General features: G+C 43.0%; 1 protein-coding gene across 2 annotated transcripts in view; it reads left to right on the top strand.

The window, feature by feature from the left end:
• Window positions 1-19,767, top strand: part of pcnx1 (pecanex 1) — a 39,349-nt gene that overhangs the window by 6,362 nt on the left and 13,220 nt on the right. For both annotated transcript variants that reach the window (XM_030391987.1, XM_030391986.1), the window contains exons 4-13: window positions 1,005-1,041; window positions 1,872-1,937; window positions 2,036-3,769; window positions 5,747-5,876; window positions 8,080-8,273; window positions 10,008-10,101; window positions 11,206-11,263; window positions 17,866-18,098; window positions 18,876-19,029; window positions 19,249-19,281. In XM_030391987.1, the coding sequence (XP_030247847.1) occupies window positions 1,005-1,041; window positions 1,872-1,937; window positions 2,036-3,769; window positions 5,747-5,876; window positions 8,080-8,273; window positions 10,008-10,101; window positions 11,206-11,263; window positions 17,866-18,098; window positions 18,876-19,029; window positions 19,249-19,281 (2,733 nt within the window). The remainder of the gene's footprint in view (window positions 1-1,004; window positions 1,042-1,871; window positions 1,938-2,035; window positions 3,770-5,746; window positions 5,877-8,079; window positions 8,274-10,007; window positions 10,102-11,205; window positions 11,264-17,865; window positions 18,099-18,875; window positions 19,030-19,248; window positions 19,282-19,767) is intronic.

Here is a 19,767-nt window from a genome sequence, read left to right as displayed (position 1 = left end):
CACAAGTATTGAAAATAATTACAGTTATGTAAAGCCCTGTGTTTCCTGTCTGACATTTTATTTGAGCTTCCAAATCTGTCAAATGTAATCAAGTCTATTAGTTTTAGGGAGTCACCACAGAAGCCCCAATTCAACAAACATGGGATCCGCTTTGTGATTGAAACATACATAGTCTGGTGTGTTGTTTTAATCGAAACCAGGTCCCAAAGTGTGATTTTTGTTTCAGATGCTTTGAACAAAAATAAATCATGTTTGCATTTCAAACTGAACTGCATCACAATCACCCGAAACCTTCACTTGCTTAATGTTTATTCACAAAACCGTCCTGTGATTCACCACTTGTGTTACCAGCGATAAACAACCAGTTAACTACATCCACACACAACTGGGAACAATATAATCCTCCCACAAACAAGCTTCATCTGCTGAGTCCTGACAGCCTGTAAACCTCCTCCAGTCTTAGTGTAACATGTACTGCTGCCTACTGTAACATGTCTAAGGGCAACACAAATACCAAACCGAAGGAGTAAAAGTCCAAGTTTAACATTGACTTTTGTTATTCAACTGGAAGAGGGGGCTGTGAGTGTATTCATTAGGTATGATTCTCACATAACTTGCTGTCAGCTAGTATCTCCTTTTAATATTCAAAGTGAGTTCATTTTTTTTTTGAGGAGATATATTTAACCTCTGAATCCCCAGGGGGGGCTGTGTATGTACTACGTTTGAACAGCGTGTGTCCTTGAGTCGCTAATAAGGCAGCATGTTCTGTTCAGCTGCTGTGTACAGAGTGGGAAGGGACGCCAAAACTTTCCCCTGTCAGTGGAGGCACCGGCTGTTTGTAGCACACATAACAGCGTCTCTCTTTGGATGTTGTATTCTCTAATCATCACACGCCTTGTCAGTTTGCCTTTACGAACGTTTTGCTCCATGAATTTGCCTTTGAAATCCGGAGCACCTTTCTCAAAAGACAAATTGCCTGACTTATCTTTTTATTCAAATTTCAGATTGCATCTAGCCACGGAAGAGCAACAGTAGCCAAAGGTAACGACGACTGCCTTGTCATGTCTACTTAAATCATTGTTCTCTGTGCCTGTGACTGTGTGGAGGAACTGACTTGTTAGAAGCACGTTACACTATTACTGTTTTGGTTTTTTTGATCTTCTTTGCGACCCTGTAATGCATTTCCTTTTTGCGGTATCACCACATCCCTGACCATGATCACCCCAGCTGCCGGGGAGATGTAGTCTGACTCAGCATTTCCGTGACCTCAACAGTCAGACAAAGATGAGGCAGCTTTAGATGGGCACCGCTGAGTTTGAAAAAGTAATACAGTGTAAGAGCCGGCATGGGAGTCATTCTCCAGGATCTCTTTATTGGAATACTGAGAAGATGACAATAAATTAACTTGTAGCCTTGCTTTGGGTCTATCGTAATGAGTGTTGGAGGGAGGCGTCTGCGTCGTCTGAATAATTCAGCGAGTCTGTTCGTTGCCATTCTAATTAGCTGGCAGTTTGCGATGACAGGAAATGGTCTGAAGTGGGACAAGGGCTCTGCTGGGGTTTAGTGTTTTAAATCCTCTTCCCTTCAAGGATTCCGTCCTCGCAGACTGTCCATCATAAAATCCCCGGTAGTATGGCCGAGAAAGACTTTGCAGGATTCGGGAAACAGTGATTGCATGGAACATCTTTCTGAGCAGTTACAGGTATTAGGTAATGGAGTACCTCTCAGAAGTTGTGATCTAAAAAGAGGGCAGGGTATCTATTCCTTCATCCCCTGTGGATGCCAGTTATGTTTGGGTGCCCAGGGTTAGTAGTTGTAAAGATATGAATAATTGATTAAAGACATCTCTTAATAGCTTTCTTTCTTTGCAGGAGATGTGGGAAAGACTTCAGATGACATCAGTTTGACTCTTGTGGAAAGCTGCAGCCATGATCATGGTAAACATGCATATCATTCACATACAACAAGTCTTTCTTGTGTTACTGGCTGCGACATTTCAACGTCCTGAATGTTTATTTTCCGTTTGTCCGTTTAGATCTGCTGTCGGACACTAAGATGTACTGCCTTGTTCCCAATGACTCCTTCGCCTCCTTGCAGCCGTCAACCTCCTTGTGTCCTTCCGAGCTGTCCAGGGAGCCTGCTGATCTCTGTAACTCTGCTGCTTATCACTTCAGCCTGTCACACTCGTCCTGTGACACTGAAGTGACCACTCATGCATCCATGCAATCTCAGACTTTTAGGAAGGAGCTCCGCTCTCGGGGCCTGCCTCGAACATCTAGCTCGGCTGGTTCTGCTTTCCCTGACCCGTGTCTACCAGACTTTGCTCTGTACCCTCCACCCAGGAGAGGTGGCCTTGACCCTGTGTGTGAGCTGGAGACTGCCAGACCACACAGGCCAGGGCTGTGTGGCAATGGGGCTGAGCGGCTGTACCAGCAGGACCAAGCTGTGCCCTCAACATCGGGGATGGAGTGTTATAGGCACAAAGAACCACGCAAAGTAGCCCGCTCAGCCTCCAGGGAGGCAGGGGAAGGTAGCTCAGGACTATACCAGGTGGAGTCGGGTGGTGGGGGAAAAGGCTCTGGTGGAGGAGGAAAGTCCCAGGGAGGGGAGCGCAGTGCTGATAGCCTGCGGAGCCTGAGCACCCGCAGTAGTGGCTCCACAGAAAGCTACTGCAGTGGCACAGACAGGGACACCAACAGCACTGTCAGCAGCTTTCACAGTGAACAGACCAGCTCAACACATGTGGAGAGCCTGCTGTCACTTTCAGGAGATGAGCGTGTACGGGACAGAGGAGATGCTGTATCTGCTCCTGCAGACGGCAGGACTTCGAGCCTCGGCAGTATTAGCTCTCGAGGTCTCAACAACCTCCCCTCCAGGGAGGCCAATAAAAACCCCCATGCCAATGAGCTGACATCTAAACAACCTGCTGACACACCATCCTCTGCAACACAAGAGCTAGTAGAACCTAGCAGGTGCCAGGAAGAGCCTGGCGTTAGGACCAGTGCTGATGGCTCAACAGGTGTAGCTGCCACGGAGCAGGAGCAGGTGAAAGATGACATTCAACCAAAGTCAGCCAACAATGTTCAGAGGACTTCCTCCTTGTCAACAGGGCGCAGTGGACGCAGGCGGACCGGCAAGAAAAGGGCAAGCAGCTTTGATGCCAGCCGTCACCGGGACTATGTGTCTTTGCGTGGTATGGCCAAGCCTTGTAGTGCTGTGTTTACTGGGGGTGGAGAGGAGGACTCCAGCGATCAGAGTGAACTTAGCTGTGCCTCAAGTCTCCACTCCACCCACCACCTAAGCACAGACAGCTCATCTAGCACCACCTCCCGCTCCTGCCACTCACCAGAGGGCCGCTACAGGGCCCTGAAAGCCAAGCACACTCCAGCCAATGCAGCCGCCTCCTCCTCCTCCGCAGTTAAAGCTGTGTCAGGATCGGAGGCAGGACGGGAGCGAACAGGAGGGAAGCGACGCACCTCCCGCCGTACCCCCAGCACAGGCAGTGCCAAAACACATGCCAGAGTGTTGAGTTTGGATAGTGGTACGGCTGCCTGCCTTAACGATCCCAGCCGCCTAGGAGCTCCAGCTGGGCCCCGACCCCTCACCACCTCCAAGTCAGACCTGGAAGCCAAAGAAGGGGAAGTCCTGGATGCTGCGTCCCTGCTGGGTCGGGCCTCCCAGCTTGAGTCGGTGACCCGCTCAAGAAACAGTCTGCCTAACCAGGCAGCTTTCACTGAGCCTCAGGATGCCACTGCTGCTTCCCTGCGGGGTATGTACCACACACAGCGCTCTAACATACTGTACACACAGCATTCTGTCTGGTTTACTGCTTACTACTTAGTGTTTGATGACTACTCCACATGTTTACTCCGCTGTATTGACTCTGAAATGTATCACAGGACATTTGCTCTATTTTGTGAATTATCAGCAGAACAGCATTATACTGATATGCACATAGACAAAATATAGGAACCATTATATGCCTGCTTTTTGTTATTTTTGCCTGTTTTGCAGATTTCAATTGTTTAATCCATAACTGATTGATGGTAAATGGTTAATGGACTTGCATTTCTATAGTGCTTTTCCAGTCTACTGACCGCACAAAGCGCTTTTCAACACACACATTGATACAATAACTGCTTATCAGTAATTTGGGGTTCAGTATCTTGCTCAAGGACACTTCGACATGCAGCTGAAGGGAGCTGGGATTTGAACCAGCGACCTACCGATTCGTTGGATGTGTATTGAACACACCGTAGATGGAAACCATATATCATGCCCACCTAACCAGATGGCTGCTTTCGAGCCTATCAGCAGAAACATGGTGACAGATTTGACACAATTGAGGTTGTTTTGGGTGTAGTCCTCCTGACACAAGGCTTTGCTTCATTATTGCTTTTGTGTGCGTGTGTGTGTGTGTGTGTCTGCATATGAAATGTCGTCTGTCTCGCCTGGTCAGTGTAACCATGGTGAGTTTCCATGGAGTGACAATTCTGACCCAGGCATAGTGTTCCTTGTGTAGATCACTATTAGCATGACGGCACAGTGTGTGCTTTGTGCTGAGGTTAGACAAACAGCAGCTCTCTTATTAGTGTCATACACACCGAGTCAAATAGACATTCTCTAGCCCGCATTCCTCGAACTCGCAGGCTAATGTCTTGTATTTTCACTGCCTTTCTTGGTGCGTGCTCTTTCGCTTCAGTGTGTTGTGGACATTTTTATGACGTCGCTGTTGATTGTTTCGTAGTTTTCTACAGTGCAAAACTCGTAGGATAAACGATATTAGCCCCAGGATGTGCCTGGACATTCCAACTGTTGGCTAGAAAACATTTCATAATTAATGTTTGATTCTCATTTGATTCCCGATGCGTAGATGGCAATGGCACAGTGGGTTCCATATAGTGCCACTGAAAGAATCCAGTGTAGCGTTGGTTGGTTACAACTTTGTTTTCTTTCTTTCTTTCTTTGACCTGACTTAAAGTCGTCAGTATTGTTATGGGTGGGAATTTTATGGACTTTTAAAATGGTTAAATGCCACCCATCAAACAACTTGGTACTATTAAGCTGAGTTGATTCAATGCAGCCAGCATCACAATGGGTTATATTAGACCAATTAATGCTGTAGCAGCAAAATCCCCTGTGTGTAATGAATTGAGCACAGCTGTGTTTTATTGCTTCCGAATTTAAGAATCACATTTTATTTCTTCTTTAAAAAGTTATTCTTGTTTTAAGGGAACTCACTCAAGGATCTTGGGAAATTCAATGTTCCTATATCCTTAAATCATCACTTGTGGCCACAACTGAAACTTTTGCAAAATATGAAGCTAGCTTTAAATGCTCAGAAAATGTCTAATTTCAGATAGATGTTACAGTATTGTACACAAATAATTGGGGGGGGATTTGATTGTGGCAGTGAAGACGCAGTCGGAAAATGCGGGGGGAGAGTGGGGTGCATGATATGAAACAAAGTTACCAAACTTAAATTGGTATAAAGGATGCTATGGCTCACGTCTTAAACGTTAGACCACCTGTCCGCACCGTTTCAGTGTCGTTTGTCAGTCATGTCATGGTTGCTCTCATGTAGGGGTCAGATTTTGCATCAGTTGTTGCTTTTGTTTTTGAAATGTCGCTGAAATCCTGCATAACACATGGGAATATCACCTCACACACGCGTCCACATAAAAGCTCTTAAAAACAAGGAAGCACATCCTGTCTGACTGGCCAATGATGTCTCTCACCATGACAGCCCCGGGGAGCGAGGAGACGGTCATATTTCGGCGTGAACGTAGCACGTTTCGTCGGCAGGCTGTTCGGCGGCGACACAACGCAGGGAGTAACCCCACCCCACCCACCTCTCTCATTGGATCTCCTCTCAGGTACGCCGTGCATGGAGCAGGGATTCCTCTGTGTCGTTTTGTTGCCCGGTATGAGCATGTTGCCAGGTGGCGCTCCTCCCTGTCCCACATCACCAGTTTGCGTCTTCTGCAGTGCATGACACCGAGCAAGACATCATCTCTCACTGGATGGGTGTCTCCACTCTGCATGTGATGTCTTTCGTCCTCCTTTTCTCAAGACTTCTCTGTTTTCATCCTGTTATCATAAAATCTAATCTTTCAAATTCCACATTTTGAGCATGGATCAAAGAATGGAGTCCTTACAAACTCAAAGGCACACCACAAGGCCACAAGGTCTGACTAATCTACTTGGCTGACACGCCGTCTCCCCTCAGAGCTGCGCATGATTCGTTCAATAATACAGACATCCCGCTGTATCACATTGCTTTGCCCTTTTGAGCGACCTTTCTAAACGGAGAGATGAAGATGATATTGATCATTTAAAAATCAAAGGATTAGGTCTGTCCCCACAGGAATATACTGTGTTTTTGTTGTTTTTAATTGCGAGAGCCTCTGGATGCTCATTTATAGATTTTTAGTCGCCTCACATCTTCAAAACCAATTTCTTGAAAAAGATAATAGTAGATTTCTGTTTATTTTCTTTAACATACATATTTTCACTGATTTATAATGGTGAATGACCATTTTTCCGTTTTGTTTCCAGTCACAATGTGGGCACATCCTGTCTCACTGGACTGTTAATGTCAAGCCTGGCCGGTCTCCAGTCCCCTTATCAGTCTCTTTCGTAACTTTACGAGGGATCTAACCTTGAAGTCCCCCTTCGGGCAGAGTTGTGTTTTAATCCTTGCTGCTCACGATGACAGTGACCTGACATGATTGATCACAACCTTACAGAATACTTGAAATGAACTGTCACTCCTGAGGTTGGAGCCTGATTAGAGAGACCACGTCGTAACTGGAAGGCCACAGGTTCTCTCGTGACAGCAGCTCGCGTGTCGCTTCCTGCCAGTCTAACAGAAACAACTGCACTACTGTATGTATGATAGAAATGTAAGCACTATTAGCACTACAAACATAGACAACTTAAAGCTGAATGTTTATGTGCCACGTGTCTTAAGCTGTGGATATGCATCAGGTTCCTTAGTTCATGAGATCAGTGTAACTCATCCACTTGTGTTACAGATACGTTTTCCTGAATCTATTTAGCAAGGTCACATTTCTAAATGCTGAGCCTTCAAATTGTTCATCAAGGAAAACAAGTCCACAGCCTGCCAGAGGTCAATAAACTTGCCAAATGCAAAATTGTTCCCTCTTCCAATGATCCCTCCACCTTCACCCATCCCTTCACTCCAAACACCTCTTTGATGTTCTTCGTAGTGGACTGAACTTCTTAGGCTCTGTCGGTGTATTATTACTTAAAATATTATTGATTTAAGTAATAATACAAGTAACTCATCTACCAGTGATTTATTTTTTAGACCCTGTATTTGCTCTCTGTCTGAATTCACCCAATGTAAAGTACTTGATGTGAAACACATAATACTTACCTTAACTCCAATCATTAGTTTTCCCCTTCTATATACATATATGAATATTCATTAGCATGCAGGTATATATATCATACGGTACAAACACTAAGGGTTGACTTTTCTTTTTCTTTTTCTTTCTAATCAAAAGAATGGAAAGCTAATACACTTCTGAACCGCTTGGACTTAAATTTATAGTGTTTAGCAGTCTAAAGAAGAAAAGCTGTCCAAACATGTTGTGTACAGGCTTTACACTTATTGTCACAAATCTCATCCATAGCTGGTGCCATCGTGGAGATCTACCGAGAGTGTGCATCTAAATTTGAAGCATTAAAAAAAGAAGTATAAGTTAAAGTAAAGTTGTGCTGTTGGTAGATTTGAGTCTTTTGTCTGTGGACGCTATCCTCCTCTGCCCATCACAAAAAAATGCAGCCAATCTGAACATGATGATGATTGGATATGAAGGACATTATGCAAATCAGGTGTATTGGCCATAATGTCATTAACATTTTGTTGAGACACCAAAGTCAACTCCTGGGGATCTCCACGATGACAACCAGCATGTGCATGACTCCGCCTGCAATCCCTCTTTTGTGTAATCACTTGTGTCACCCCCCTCACCCCTGTGATGTTATAACAGTACCCCTTTGGCCTCCATCACTTCTCATTTCCTCCCCTTCTCCCTTCTCCTCCAACAGTCTTCAGGAGGCTCTCAGCCAGGCCTCCCAGCCTTCTACTTCCCAGGTGAAAAGTCAGCCATCCAGAACCCCGTCCCAGGTGACCGTGCTGAGCACAAGCGCCTCCCTGCTGGCCAGGAATGGAAGCACACACCTGGAGGGTTCTCAGGACAAGGCCTCAACCGTGGGCGCTACCAGCTTGCAGGATGATTTCGGTAGGGAGCATGACGAAAGCTGAGATGTTAAGATAGAGGATTTTCTGGTAGATGAGAGTTGGGTAGTGTGTGAGTAGGTGGCTCAATATGACAGATTTGAAATTTTCATTGTTTTTGGCTGTATTGTTCGGATTTTGTATGCTCTTGTTAGAAGGTAGCTTTGAGGGCTTGGAATTGCATGAAGAGAGCTGGTCACAGATATGACTGCTGCAGTCAGTCAGAGCAGAGCACTATTATCCACGGTCGGTGGACTGATGCATTCACTCAAAGCCGCGTTCAATTATCCATGCTCCATTTATCTCTGTCTGTGATATTGTGTCTGTAGCCAATACTTGACCTTACTTGGACGTTATCCTTTGGTCATAGCATTCCCACCTGACTGCTGATAACCCTGAACTTGTTTCACTGAGCGGTTGTAAAAAATTAAGAAAGAGGTTCTGTGAGAGCTGTTTTATGTGCTCACTTAGAACCACTGGTAAATGGATTACAGCTCCTGCTCATAATTTGACCTGGAGCAGATTGCTGGGATGAGAAACTTGGTAGTCTGACTGTGTGTGTGTGTGTGTGTGTGTGTGCGTGTGTGCGTGTGTGTGTGCGTGTGTGCGTGTGCGTGTGTTTGTATTCTCAGAGCGTTACTTATTCTTGTCTATCTGCATACAATTTCACTACTCTCACAGTTTCTGAGTTTATATCCGGCCCAGATGTCAGACATGGGTTTACTGAACACCTCTGCTTGGTTGTATTGACGTTCTTGAGAAAATATTTTCCCTTTGTAGTTGTCAGATGATTTCTTCGGCGAAAAATGCATTGCGCAAATTTAACTTGGGTCCATATCAAATATCCTTGAATAAATAAATTTTTAATCCTGACGGAATTCCTGAAAGTTCAGTTTCAGTTACATAATCATCCTTAGTAATGAAAATAAGGGGGGTATGATTTGGGCCTTCCCTGTCAACAGTGTTGTGTTGTGAGACATAAACACCCCTGTAGACACTTCTTTATATTGCTTTTGTTCATTCACACTGGACAATAATTCAGGGTCATACTGGCTGTGCAATATTTGATCTCTTATTTAGTTTCTGTGTCCAACAATCCAAGACGGTACACCCCATTCCCGCCCTCCTTTTTTTTTATCACATTTTTGCCAGCGTTTTTCACAACCGAACCATTACAAACACAAACAACATCAAGACTTTGGATTGCAATCAAGGTTTCATTTACCGGAGTTACCACGGCAGTGTTTTATATTCCTCCCGGACTGCCAGGAATAATGCAACATATTAGGAATTTCAGGAGTGTATTCAGAGGGTAAAGGTTTTTAGATTAAGTCACCTCAATTATTCTCTTAATCTTGTGTAGGATGTGTTGACATACTTAAAATAAACCTTTCTATCAAGGTTTTTTGACTTGCTATAGTTGTCGCTACATTTAAGCCCTGTGATTATACTCTCACGACACGATTGCAAAAAAGCTCCACTGAAGCAGCGGATATACTTTGGGAACAACCTGACTGCTGTTCAAGACGGGCAGGAAATGACTGGTTCGCTTATAGCCTCTTTGGGAGGAGGCACGTTCACTCAGTGACCCATTAGCTCAGATGAACACAGCAATCTTAATTTCCTTCATGTAAACATGTAGTTGATTAAATTATTCCCACAGACAGAATCACTCATTGCTTGTGACTTCCATGGACTGACTTGTTTCTCCCTCTTGTTTTGTGTGTTCTTTTTCCAGGGACGCTCACCCCCTCCCTGTATGAGGTTCGTGGGTGTGACATAGGTCTGGGCAATTTTGAAAGTGTAACCAGACGAGCCTCCAATAACGTATGGTTAGTGTCAAACTGACAGTTCATCTTATTTGTGTTGTTGGTCTTCAGATGATAAAATACACCCTGTGGCTGCTGCAGCAAGCCCATTGTGTTTTCCTCCTCAGCTGTGTCTGCAAAATTGAAAAAAGACGTTTAATTTCTATATTGTTCTTGACCAGGAACATATGATTTAATCAATGATGCATGCATGCGTGTTGACAAATTGTCCAGTTGCTGGAAAGCTAATATTTCATAAGCTATACATCACTGTTGTTGAACCAAGTAAAGCATGTCAGATAATAGATAGTAAAGAATAGATGGATCGTTAGGGGTTGCATATGCTGTTAGCTGCTGAGGTGAATTAGTCTGCTTGCTAGTTAGCCGAACATTTGTTGACATTTACTGAAATTTTAAACCAGACTTAATTTTTACGCTAAAGATAGAAAAGTTAACTTAGTCACAATTATACATTTAAAAAACAAATGTACCCTTGTAGCCCATTTACTTCTCTTTGTATCATTACAAGACTTTCTCTTCCTCTGAGCCCTTCTCCTGTGGTGTACCGCAGGGTTACATATAACCTGTTTTTATTTCTCTTTTATCTGTTTCCTTTGGGATCTATTTTAATATCTCTAAATCTTAAACGATTTGTTGATTTAAGAGAAAATTAATTTGCAACTATTATACATAAATTGTATATGTATACAAATACATTTGCTGACCATAGTACATGTTTAAATTACGTTTGTTGAACATTTGTTTTTAAGTCCACTCTATAAGCAAATTGGCTAAACTTTATTCGAGTTTATCTAAATGCACTCGAAAAATATCTTTTTGTCTCATCATATTTGATCTAGTGAGAGATTTTTCAATTTCGTTTCATTCTTTGTGCAGTTCGTTCTCCACCGGGTGCATTAAGATGTGTGAGATGACCGAGTTTTTTTTTGCTTTTTTTTCCCCCAACTTTAGCTTTAAACAGTCATACAGTACAATACAAAAGGAGAGCAAAATTGCCTGTTGGCTATTAAGTTTGAGGTCACAAGGAAATGAATCATGATTTAATACAGTAAGTGCAGCAGATGCTTTTGCCTCATCAGTGTACTCATTTTGTCTAATGCCCTGCAGGGACACCGACTCCCACCTCTCCAGTTCTACCTCAGTTCGCTTCTATCCTCATGACCTGGTGAGTACCCAACCAGCAAGGTGTGTGTGTGGTAGTTAGTGAGTGCATATATATGTGTGTGTGTGTCAGAGAGAGTTAGACTTGCATCGAGGGACACACTGGAAAACACTGGACCTACAGAGGCATAAACAAACATCCTCCTCTTCTGCGTGCCTGTTTTGCATATATCTGCATATTATTTTTGGCATTAGTGATTGTCAGTCTGAACAGGTTTCTTGTTGTGCCGGCTGTTGTTCCCCTCTCCTTTTCCTTGTACTTTCCTGTTACCTCAGACATAAAAATCCATCATACTACATGAACTTAAAAATCTACACAGTGTTTTCAAAATTGGTTTCAAAACGCTTTACAACCTGGCACCCACATACTTATATATATTTATACATATATATATATATATGTTGTATGTGATATATGTTCTATTTGAGCAACAAAGGTGGATTTAATCGTCTGTCGCTAACTTGCTAGCTTTTTAACCATTTTTGTTACAAGTATCCAGATGGCTGAGAGTGGGTGGTGCTACAGTCTTTAGCCTGTGTAACAGCCAAAACATTCTCAGTGGAATTTAGAGAAAACATTTCATTCTAATACTTTATTTATTCATCCACTTTTGACTGCATTATTAGGGCCCGAGCAGGGAACCTGCGAGGTCCCTATTGAAATTGTAATGATTATTATTAGGGCCCGAGCAGGGAACCTGCAAGGACCCTATTGTTTTTGAAATGATTTTTATTATTATTATTATTATTATTATTTTTCTTCTCACAAAAGGATCGCATTTTTCACTGCCTGAACATACCCCAAAACTCACCAAACTTGGAATATAAGTCACACCTGGCGAAAAATTTTATAATCTATTGTCGTCCTGAATTTCCACCACTAGGTGGCGCTGTTATTAAGGAAAGCGCGTTTTGGCTATTAACTCCCATATACTTTGTCGCACATTCGAAAACCTTACATCGACGTGTTCAGTGGATTGTGCTGAATCTCGTGGTATAGGCCACGCCCATTTCCGCCTACCGTTTTTTTTCGCTAGATAGCAAAATGTCGAAAACCTACTTTTTCGAACTCCTCCCAGGCAATTTCACCGATTTGCACGAAACTTGGCACACAGCATCTCTGGACCCTCCTGACAAAAAGTTATTAAAGGAATTTTGATAGGCCACACAATACTCAAGTTATTAAATAACTACTTCCTGCAGATTTGGTTACAAACAGGAAGTGTAGCATATCTCCACATTGGTGTGGTCTAATGACATGGAACTCAGGATACTACTTCCCCATGAGCCCCTGAGGCCCTGTGCAAAATTTTAGGCGATGACCACAAGGTGGCGCTCTTTCAATTGATGTATTTTATATCTCCACAACGGTGCATCGGAATATGACGAAACTTGGTACATTTATTGTCAGTCCCCTCCTGAGGACATCTGATAAAGGGTTTACCGATCCACCACTAGGTGGCGCTCTGGCGTCACTTTAATTGTATAATTGGCCCTGTGCCCACACCATAACACTTATGGAAATGAAATTCATAGAGGTGCTATAGAATGGCCCCTGTGACTCACTCACCGAAAATGACCACCAGGTGGCGCTATTTTCAATCCAAAAGCGTTTTTGGCTCATAACTCCCACTTAATATGTTGCACATTATTAATCCTCATATTTGTGTATTCCCTGAATTTAGCTGAATTGTTTGGTGTAGGCCACGCCCACTTTCGCGCTAACTTTCCATTTGCAAAATCGCGACAAATGAAAAACCTACTTTTTCGAACTCCTCCTAGGCAATTTGAGTGATTTGCACCAAACTTTGCGTGAAGCATCTGTAGACCCTCCTGACAAGAAGTTATCAAAAGAATTTTGATAGTCCTTAAAACGCCTGAAATATAAAATGAGAAATTCCTGCATATTGTGTTGAAAACAGTCAATCTTGCATATTTTTACAAAATACTATCCGATTATCACATAAATGTTTATAATTGTGTGGTATCGCCTATTGATGGTCTGTGTAAAATTTGGTGCAAATCGGCCCTTAGATGGCGCTCTGGTCGCAGTCTAATCATTTTGAATGGAAAGTAAATGGGGAAATCTTCAAGTCCTCTTCAAAACTCATCGACCTTCAACCTCTCCTTATCCCTCATACTTTGAGCTAGACACACCATTCTAACTTTTAAAGAGTCAGAATACCTCAAACTATTGGGCATGTATTCAGTTTTTAAAGCACACGTTAGCCACACCTGGCCTGCTATCATCATCAACAGCGTCAGCAACAGAGTTTTGTCCAGTGTTAGTTGTGTAGAAGCGTGTGCCTTTTAGAGATGCTTCATTAGATCAGAGTTGCTTACAATGGACGTGGACAAATTAGATTAAAACAGTGTCTGTACTTCCACTTTGTAAACATCAACTTTCCCTCCGGACTCGCCATAGCCGCAGTTCCCCTCTACTAGTATGAGTGTGTGAGGCTGGTGTGTGTGTGTGTGGCTTGTTTGGACACCGAACATTGCCACTGATTGGCTTAAGAACTCTCACTCAATGTTAGGGAGCCAATCATCATCACTTATGCGGTTGTCTCGCTCCTCCCTCCTCCCTCACCGGAGGAAAAAAAAATTCAGACCATCGACTCAGTCTTTGTCTGGGGAATTATGCAGCAGTTCACACAATTTTTCTGACTTCAGCGTACATTATTCACACCGACAATAGCAGGCCACCGAATTATAAAGCAACGACTTCGTCAGCGGAAGGTGTTGCTCGAGCATGCCCCGACGGCAGCAAGCCCCGACGGCAGCATGCACCGACGGCAGCAAGCCCCGACGGCAGCAAGCCCCGACGGCAGCATGCATCGACGGCAGCACGCCCCGACGCGCGTGGACTGCGAGGGCCCGTTCAACGCTGCTTGCAGCTTTAATTCTTCTTCTTCTTCTTTTTTTTTTCCTTTGTCCAAAATGATCGCATTTTTCACTGCCTGAACATACCCCAAAACTCACCAAACTTGGAATATAAGTCACACCTGGCGAAAAATTTTATAATCTATTGTCGTCCTGAATTTCCACCACTAGGTGGCGCTGTTATTAAGGAAAGCGCGTTTTGGCTAATAACTCCCATAAACTTTGTCGCACATTCAAAAACCTTACATCCACGCGTTCAGTGGATTGTGCTGAATCTCGTGGTATAGGCCACGCCCATTTCCGCCTACCGTTTTTTTTCGCTACGTCGCAAAATGTCGAAAACCTACTTTTTCGAACTCCTCCCAGGCGATTTCACCGATTTGCACGAAACTTGGCACACAGCATCTGTGGACCCTCCTGACAAAAAGTTATTAAAGGATTCTAATTAAAATAAATAATTTTGAAGTTATTAAATAACAAATTCCTGCAGATTTGGCTCAAAACAGGAAGTGTTGCATATCTCCACATTGGTGTGGTCTAATGACATGAAACTCAGGATACTACTTCCCCATGAGCCCCTGAGGCCCTGTGCAAAATTTTAGGCGATGACCACAAGGTGGCGCTCTTTAAATTGATGTATTTTATATCTCCATAACGGTGCATCGGAATAAGACGAAACTTGGTACATTTATTGTCAGTGCCCTCCTGAGGACATCTGACAAAGGGTTTACCGATCCACCACTAGGTGGCGCTCTGGCGTCACTTTAATTGTATAATTGGTCCTGTGCCCACACCATAACACTTATGGAAATGAAATTCATAGAGGTGCTATAGAATGGCCCCTGTGACTCACTCACCGAAAATGACCACCAGGTGGCGCTATTTTCAATTTAAAAGCGTTTTTGGCTCATAACTCCCACTTAATATGTTGCATATTATTAAACCTCATGCCGATGTGTTCCCTCCATTCAGATGAATTGTTTGGTGTAGGCCACGCCCACTTTTGCAGTAACTTTCCGTTCGCAAAATCGCGACAAATGAAAAACGTACTTTTTCGAACTCCTCCTAGAGAATTTGACCAATTTGCACCAAACTTTGCATGTAGCATCTGTAGACCCTCCTGACAAAAAGTTATCAAAAGAATTTTGATAGTCCATAAACTGCCCGAAAAATAAAATGACAAATTCCTGCATATTGTGTTGAAAACAGACAATCTTGCATATCTTTACAAAATACTGTCTGATTATCACATGAATACTCTTCATTGTGTGGTATGGCATGATGAGGCTTTGTGTAAAATTTGGTGCATATCGGCCAATAGATGGCGCTCTGGTCGCAGTCTAATCAGTGTCAATGGGATCTTCAAGTCCTCTTCAAAACTCATTGACCTTCATCCTTTTCTTGTCCCTCATAGACACTCCATTGCAACTTTAAGAGAGTCAAGACCTCAAACTATTGGGCATGTAATCAGTTTTTGAAAATCTTTTACGGTTTTCAAATCATCACAGTTTTAGTTTTAAGGATTTTTAGGCTGTCTTCTGATTTTATAATGGGTGTGTATTGGGTGAGCTAGAGTGCGTGACATCATAGCTACAGTGGAGAGCAGATGGAAGAACTGGAGAAAAAGTTCTCTTCAGCTTGATTTGGATCCCACGACTTTTACTTCACATAGACAATGTATACAGGGAAATGTAGGAAATCTCGTTGGCTTTCAGCTGATAGTCTTATTTCAGATGTAGGACTTACACTTTTGGCTGTTTGTGGTTTGTGACACTGCTGCAGGGTGACAAATTCAAACAGTACAAAAGTCAGTTCCCTGAAACAGTACTGAACACCACCATGGAGGCTTACCCACTGCTTAACAAGAACAAGCTGAAAACTGAACTGTCTCACATCTACAGCAATGATGAGTTCAAAAACCGTAGTGGAGCTGTGGCTCTGTACCAGCTGGTCACAGAAAAGGAAAAGGAAACCTTTTCAGAGACTGTGGCTCTGCTAAACATCCTCATCACAACTTCTATGACTATAGCTGGATCTGAGCGGTGCTTCTCAACACTGAAGAGAATCAAGACCTTCCTCAGGAAGATAATATCTTCTTCATGCAGTTGCCATGCTCTGTATGGAGAAGAAACTTATCAAAGACATCCACAACTTAAACCACAAAGTCACTGAGAAATTTGCATCTTTCAAGAAGAAAAGTGCTAAATGTATGTATAAAAAGTACAACTGAAAACACCTGAACAGTTTCTTCACAGGTTTAATATGTTACTACCAATTGTCAACATTGTTCTGCTTATAAGGCAGCGGAGCAAAACAACCCACCTTTTCTCCTGTATTCTTTTCAGTTTCATGAAACCTTAAGAACCATATAACATTGGAAGTTTAATGTGCAGTGCTGTTGTTTTCATCTGACCACTACATGTCAATACAATGTTTGTAACAGTATTCATTTTACTTGATCTGTAAGTTTTAGAAAGATAATATTACTAATGATAAATGTTTGGAGATTTGTTTTGACATTTTATGTGATATATAGATATAATCATAATACATATCTTTATAGTAATAATGGAGTTTGGGAGGCGTTTTCCCATTTCTTCTTGTGTGGACATTTCCTACTTTGCCTCTGCTAGTGCTCCAGCATATGTGCAGCCACATAAACTGTAAGATAGCTCTACAGGTAAATGTCCAACAGCTCCCTCTGCTGGTGCAAAGAGTCAGGACATGCTCAGTCACAGAAACTGGAAGAAAGCTCTACAGGTAAAGGTCCAACAGCTCCCTCTACTGGTGCAAAGAGTCAGGACATGCTCAGTCACACTAAAATGCAGCAGACCAGTCAGTGAGCAGACCGTGTGGAGCTGCATGGACTTTCTGTGGGTTTCCCTAATGATGTGTGCATTCTTGAGGAAATGTATGTGGTTTCTGCTTGTAGTTATGGATAATTTGATCACTATTGCAGTTTACACATAGTCTGTGTCTCAGTAGTAGTTAGCTGCACTTTGCTTGCACTGCAGCTTCATTTGGATTGTGAGGACTTAATGATGAATATTTCGTTTTTAATGCCGATTTTTCAACTCAGTCTGTTTCTTGGGATTGTGACCATGCTCATTACAGTTTAAAGGTCGAAATATGTACTGTGGTTAACAGTCAGTATATAAAGCTATCATGCTGTTTAGCCGTCTATAGGGTCGAACACTGTACTCGTGAAACCCCCCCTTGAGCTGCAATTTCATCCTCTTCTTCAGATTTCATCATGCAGCAGGTGACATCTCACATCCCATCAGTTAATCAGTTCTTCTCTGACCTGGCATCGACTCAGTCTTTGTCCAGGCAATCATGCAGTAGTTCACACAGTTTTTCTGACTTCAGCGTACATCATTTCAGACCGGCAATAGCAGTCCATCGAATTATGAAGCAACGACTTCCTCAGCGGAAGGTGTTGCTCGAGCATGCCCCGACGGCAGCAAGCCCCGATGGCAGCATGCATCGACGGCAGCAAGCCCCGATGGCAGCATGCATCGACGGCAGCAAGCCCCGACGGCAGCAAGCCCCGACGGCAGCATGCATCGACGGCAGCACGCCCCGACGCGCGTGGACTGCGAGGGCCCGTTCAACGCTGCTTGCAGCTTTAATTTGTTTTTGTTTTGCTTTATCCTTTTACTGTTTTGTTTTTAAAAACACATTTGTAACGTATTTAATCAATTTTGATTGACAATCGGACAGATCTCCCTCCATCATATCCGCGCGACACGTCTGCTGACGATGGACCAAGAGCTGCTGGAGCAGCAGGACGGAGATCTGAGCCCGGAGCTTCAAGATGCAGCAATGGGACAGGAGGACCCTGCGGCCACCGCTGCCGCCGGCAAAGCCAAACAGTACTACCGATTGTGGCTTCTGCCTTTCCTCTGGGTCGGTCTGCACTTTGACAGGCTTACCCTGCTGGCATTATTTGACAGGTAAGACAGACCAGAGATCAGTATCAGTTTGTCAAACTTTATTGCCTCTGAATGTCAGATGCTACATTTTTGAGTGTTGTTTACCAGCACAAATTCCAATACATGCTACGTGTAATTATAAGGCAGCTATAGTATATCAGGGCTTTGACCTTACTCTTATTTTTTCTTGCACATAAATGGACCATTATATGTAGTATATCTGACTTTATTTCAGCTGGAACCCAAATGTATTATTGGCACTAATGACAGTGTTGTATGTACAGATTTTAATGCTGCCGGGCACAGAATTAACCATTTTTTTAATCAGGTCAGTCTCACTAAAATTAAGGGCAGTCAAAAATGGCCGCGGCACAGTTTCTGACTAATGAAAAGCAAGAGAAACACAAGCCTGAGACAGCAGCATACCACTAGTGTAATCAATTTCTCACAGATGAACCGGTCATACTTAAAGGCACATATTTATAAAGGTTCCTTAAATGTCAGATTTCTCTGTAGGCTGTTAGATAAAGAGATGAACTGGAACATTTTATGACAATCTCTGAGCTTTAAAAACATGACATGGATCAACAGAAATCTCTTATGGGATTGTTATAGGACCCTCTCCATGTGAATTTCGGACATAATATCTATAAATGAGGAGCTGTATCATGTGAAGGTGTGACTAGGATTGGTGTCATTACATTAGTTTGAAGATGTCACAATACAACCAATATGGCATCTTTTTTGTCCTTTTAAAAAAATGTACTTGTAAGCTGACTATTCTCCATTGTGTTCCAGGAACCGTGAGGTTTTAGAGAACGTGCTGGCCGTAGTGCTGGCTGTCCTGGTGGCCTTCCTGGGTTCAGTGCTGCTGGTCCACGGCTTCTTCACTGACATCTGGGTCTTTCAGTTCTGCCTCGTCATTGCAAGTTGCCAGTATTCCTTACTGAAGGTGAATAATTGACTTAACAGCACAGTAATTATCAGACTTGACCCTAAATGGTAAAACAGAGAAACATGGTTACTTGTTTTTTTTCTGGCATGATGAAAAACACTTGAACGCATTTTTCTCAAGGATTGGTGTGCCTTGAAGGGAACTGAACTATTTGTTTCTCAGAGGTATGTGAAGACATTACTCATGAAGTCCCCTGTTTTCTTTCTTTACTGACAGAGTGTTCAACCAGACTCCTCTTCCCCTCGACATGTAAGTAATTATAGCTCATAAATAATTTTTCGTTCTGACACTTTTGGGGCAATTAAAGTAATCACATTTTGAGGAGTTTTGGGCTTAAAGTTGATGCTAACATTCTGAAGGGTGATCATTAAATTCCTGGCCAGCCCACACAGTAAACAACTAATTTCTCAGGAGTGCAAAATGTAAAAAAGCATAGCACTCACACACAGAAAATATAATGGCCTTTGCACTTAAATGTTAGACTTAAGGAAGACAAATATAGAATCAGTTTTCTTTCATCTGTATATGACCTGTAGTTATTATTCAGTGTTTTTTTTTTTTTTTTTTTTTACTGTTTCTGTTTTGGTTCCAGAAAATGATGTTGCTTTTCCCCTGCGAGACTTGTGCGTTCCTCCCTCCCTTGCGTCAGTAGCCTGCTCTGAAGCGGCGTCTTTTATTAATGCAGCTCCTACTCAGCTGCAGGCACAAGCTTTAAATAGCTGGCCAGAGTTTAGA

This window comes from Sparus aurata, chromosome 16 (assembly GCF_900880675.1).
Source record: "Sparus aurata chromosome 16, fSpaAur1.1, whole genome shotgun sequence".
NCBI lineage: Eukaryota > Metazoa > Chordata > Actinopteri > Spariformes > Sparidae > Sparus > Sparus aurata.
Note: the sequence above shows the minus strand (reverse complement) of the source record. Positions and strands in the feature narration are given on the sequence as shown.